The sequence below is a fragment of the Gekko japonicus genome, unplaced genomic scaffold (genome assembly GCF_001447785.1).
Source record: "Gekko japonicus isolate JY-2015 unplaced genomic scaffold, Gekko_japonicus_V1.1 scaffold5764, whole genome shotgun sequence".
NCBI lineage: Eukaryota > Metazoa > Chordata > Lepidosauria > Squamata > Gekkonidae > Gekko > Gekko japonicus.
In genome coordinates, this window is record NW_015161592.1 from 511 (window position 1) to 5,216 (window position 4,706).

General features: G+C 55.0%; 1 protein-coding gene across 1 annotated transcript in view; it reads left to right on the forward strand.

Annotated features, from left to right (window-relative positions):
• Window positions 1–1,805: 1,805 nt before the first annotated feature.
• Window positions 1,806–4,706, forward strand: part of LOC107125869 (rap guanine nucleotide exchange factor 1) — a gene marked incomplete at its 5' end in the record, with an annotated part of 24,671 nt that continues 21,770 nt past the window's right edge. Inside the window, one exon of the mRNA XM_015429333.1 lies at window positions 1,806–1,890. Within this exon, the coding sequence (XP_015284819.1) occupies window positions 1,806–1,890 (85 nt within the window). The remainder of the gene's footprint in view (window positions 1,891–4,706) is intronic.

A 4,706-nucleotide genomic window follows, 5' to 3' on the forward strand; every position in this document is an offset into this window, starting at 1 on the left:
GCCGAAGCTTTGTCGCTGCTGTCCAATGACTCTTTCCTTTCATGGATTACGCCTTCTTGCATTCATTCATCTCTAAGATGACACTATCTGCTTTCCTTAATGAGCGCGGAGACTGGTTAAGAGACAGGAGGAGCACTGCGACTGCTGTTTGCTCATTTCTGGCCAGCTCTCTACGAGCATTTGCTGAAACCCGGGCACTCCCAAGGCTTGGAGGAGATGAGGACCCCCCAGTTTATATGTGGGTTTTCTGGTCCACTCGGCCATGCCAGTGTGCTGCCATGGGATGGGCACAGAAGAATTTGTATGACTTTAACCCAGCCGTCGCTGAGCTGGCGAGGGTTAACGAATTAAGCCTTTGATGAGGAGAATGCCAGGCGGGGCTCATAAATCAGTCCGCAGCGGGGATGTTTCCTCCCCTCCCGTGCAAATTTCTTGGCAAGTCCCGAAGGCTAGAGGGAAAGCCAGCTGCCTTCTGGGGCAGATGGGAATGGAGATTTCAGCCCTGTTGAGCTCATGCTGGGTCCCCCCCCCCTTCAGTGCTCCTTGTTTAGAGTCTGAGGGAGGTTAATCAAGGTGACGGGGCCGTGGATCAGCGGTGGAAAAGTTGCGGGAATAAAGTCCTTTCTTTGCTTGAGCCCGCCAAGAACTGCTGCCTCTCAAAGCGGAGAATGCTGCAGTTCTTGGTCCCCTGAGCAGCCTCAGGCCCGTGGCTACAGTTGGGCATTTCAGGGCCCTGCCCCCTTAATTTAAAGCCCCGCCTCACAAATAGCCACGCCAGCAGTCTTATTTTTGAAGAGACACACACACCCCCACGCTGCCTGGTGTTGGTAGGGGCCAGGGTGGCTTCCCCTTGGGCTTCCCTCCCCCTCCCGCTGTGGAATTGGGGAGGGGCATCATGGGATATGGGAAAAGACACCTCAGGGGGGCATTGAATTGCCTTTTGAGTCCCCTTCCACAAGACAAGAAAGCTTAGAGGGGCACTCTGGAGTGGCACCTTCAATAGATCTCCAACAAATCCCTGTTCCTGCTTGCCCACTCCTGCTGTATACCATTTAGGTCATGGTGCATCTTTCAGAAGCATTCCCATGAGCCTTTGGGAAACACACTGGGTTTTTCTTTCTTAGGAACTAACACGTTTGCTGCCCCGTCCCTTGAAAGGAAGGGCTGGAAACAGGCTTGGAGCCTGCCCCTTTAATGAGAGGCATTCAGATTAATCTAATTAACTGTAGTTTAACGGCCCCCTTTAAAAATTAAATGCCCCCCTGGCTACGGGCGCACCTGCTTGGCATGCAGAAGGTTCCCAGGCTCAGTCCCCGGCATCTCCCGTTCAGGGAACTGTTAGATATCAGGAGGGCTACTGCCAGTTGGCGTGGGCAGCCCAGGGCTGAACAGAGGAGCACTCTGACTTGGCCTGAGGCCGTTTCATATGGGTTCCGCGGAGCGCACTGACTGGGAGCGTTGGGGGCAGGATGCATGTGCCCTGTGGGCCTGGAGCGCCTCAGTCCCCCTCCCGTGGTGGATGCCAAACCTCTTTGGTGCCAGCTGCCTTCAAGCCAACAGTAGACTTCAAATGGACAAAAGATTTCTGCGGGAGTCTTGTCTGCCGACGGGAAGAACCATAGAAAATAAGCAGAGCGTATAAAAATGGAAACAGAACGTGTTCTTAAATGCGTGAGGGAGGGCTGTTGGAAAACATTCGGGCTTTAGCGGCATCTTTTCCTAAGACGCTGGCTTTGTCTCCGGAGCTTCCACTTGAAAGACCCAGTTGACTGACAGGCCTTTGTTCTTTTCTCCTCCCCGCCTAGATTTGGTGCTGTACTGCGAAGCCTTCTTGACAACTTACCGAACCTTCATCTCCCCCGAAGAACTCATCAAGAAGCTGCAGTACAGATATCCTTTCGGAATGGCCAGCACTTTTCCGCCCTGGAGGCGCGTTCGGAAGAGTGACAGCAAAGCCTGCGGGGGACTCGCAGATGGTTGGCTTCTGGGCTAGGAATTCCTTAGCTCAGCTTACAACCCAATTGGCTAGCTTCTGAGTGCACTGGGGCATTATGGGTAGAGCAGGCCCACCCTCCCTCCCTACTGTGGCAGGGTGTCATGGGCCGTGCAGAGAGAAGAGCAAAGGGTAGGATTTGCTTTCCCAAGAATATTAATGCTTCCTTTGAAGAGGAAGGGAACTCCCGTCCGTCACAGTTGGTCTCCAGTTTTTGCCTTTGTGTTTTTCTGTCACAATGACTCTAATCTGGGAGAACCGGGTTTGATTCCCCGCTCCTCCACATGCAGCTGCTGGTGTGACCTTCGGTTCCTCTCACTCCCCTCCACTGCACTCCCCCTTTCTCCGTGGTCCCCCTGCCACTCACACACCCACAGACTCATGGAGGAGGAAGAGAAAGAGAGGAGATTGGATTTATTCCCTGCCTTTCACTTCCCGAAGGAGTCTCAGAGCGGCTTACAAACTCCTCTCCCTTCCCCTCAACAGCTCTCTGAAGTAGATCGTCTGGTGAGCTCTACCGCTCACGTTGCTGAATCCTTCCCTTCTCCTGTTCCTCTCACTCCCCTCCACTGCTCTCCCCCTTTCTCCGTGGTCCCCCTGCCCATTCAGCCCTGCCGCTCACACACCCACAGACTCACGGAGGAGGAAGAGAAAGAGAGGAGATTGGATTTATACCCTGCCTTTCACTACCCGAAGGAGTCTCAGAGCGGCTTACAAACTCCTCTCCCTTCCCCTCCCCACAAACAGACACTCTGTGAGGTAAAAGAAGAAGAAGAAGAGATTGGATTTATGCCCCGCCCTTCACTACCTGAAGGAGTCTCAGAGCGGCTTACAAACTCCTCTCCCTTCCCCTCCCCACAAACAGACACCCTGTGAGGTAAAAGAAGAAGAAGAGATTGGATTTATGCCCCGCCCTTCACTACCTGAAGGAGTCTCAGAGCGGCTTACAAACTCCTTTCCCTTCCCCTCCCCACAACAGACACCCTGTGAGGTAGGCGGGCCTGAGAGAACTCTTGACAGAAACTGCTCTTTTTCAAGGACAGCTCTTGTCAGAGCTACGGCTTGCCCAAGGTCATCCAGCCAGGTGCAAGTGGAGGAGTGGGGAATCAAACCCGGGTCTCCCAGATTAGAGTCCGCGCACTTAACCACTACACCAAACTGGCTCTCCCCAAGCCCCTCCTCTTGTCCTCCTTGCACCCTTACCTATAAGCAACAAGGAAACATGTGGAATGATGCCTGGTAGTGAGTCCTCGAGCCCCACACACCCCCTTCTCACCTTGGGGTGTGGGACCTCTTACAGTGTTTGCAGCCTTCTGCCATCCGGACACGGTCCCCGCCACCACTCTCTATGGGTGCAGGGCTACCTCCGAAGCGTATAGCCAGGGAAAGGAGCAGGCTGCCAGGAGAGAACGCAGCTAGGAGTGCACCTTCCTGCCTAGTCCCTAGTCTTGTCCTCACCACCTGGATCAGTTCCGTCCTGGGCATCCAGAAGGCTGTTTGCTTGGTTCAGCCGACCCAGTGTGGCTGCCGGGAACTGCCCTCTACGCGGCGCTGTCCTTTCTCTGTGGAGGTTTATGGGGATGCCACTGTTTCTCCACGAGAGTAGGGCATCTCCAGCATCAGTAGACGTCCTCCTCTGTCCTGTGATTCCACTCAGCCAGCCCCCCCCAACAACAACAGGGGTCATGTCTAGGCACAGACATCCCACTGTAAAGGGACAGAGTGTGATTGCTTCCCTCAACGCCCCAGAATGCCACAGGCTCTTCCGCACGGGCTTTAGCTACCATTGCCCTGAGGCGATAGATTTTCAAACCTCAAACCACCCACGCCGCTCTCAAAACAGGTAGACGCCTGTTGGATTCCCGCTTGCTCAAGTGCCGGCACGCTTTGGAGGCCCGATGTCACGCTGCCCTCGGGCTGACTCAGCACTGCCACCTGCAGCCCAGGAGAGACACCTGCGGCTACTGATTAATTGGCACAGCGGTCTCTGTGTCGCCCTCGCTGCTGGCGGCTGGACGTGAATGCCTTGCCATGGGAGCAGTAAATCGTCCTTCCTTCTGCACAGAGGGAGATGTCGAGCAGCATTCTTCTTTGCTCCTCGTGCTGAAAGTGGTGATTTTTTTAAAAAAAGTACAGGCTGCTTTTGTTTCTCCGTTGCCTGGCAGGTTTGCACCCCGGCCCTTAGCACCCCAGCCAGTACCGGGGCACGGGCAGCTCAGAAAGTGGGAGGGCGGAGATACAAGTCCCAGTGAGATGGGGTGGGACCTCAGAGGGGCAAACCGTGACGCATCGTGCAGGAGGCAGAAGCAGGGCCGGGAAAGCAGGCAGGGAGATCGGAGGACGGGCAGAGACCCCGACGAGGATGGGCACTCAGAGGAGACCGACGGGTAAGGCCAGAATCAGGATGAAGACCCGGCACGTTCACCACCTGGCGGTTCCAGACGGGACCCGTCGGCTGCTTCGGTGGGTGGGTTGCACAGTATCCAGAAGAATCCAGCCGATGTTCTAACCAGGGGTCATTTCGTAGAAAAAGAGGTGCAGGAGCTCATTAGCATAACTCATCAGCATAACCTGTTTGCATACGCCACACCCCCTGACATCACCGGAAGTGTGTCAGAAGGAAACACCCACCGTTCAGGCTCTACTAGACTGTTTTGGATTGCTAGCTATTGGGGGGGGGGAACGTGCAGATCTGCCCTCACAGAGGAGGGAG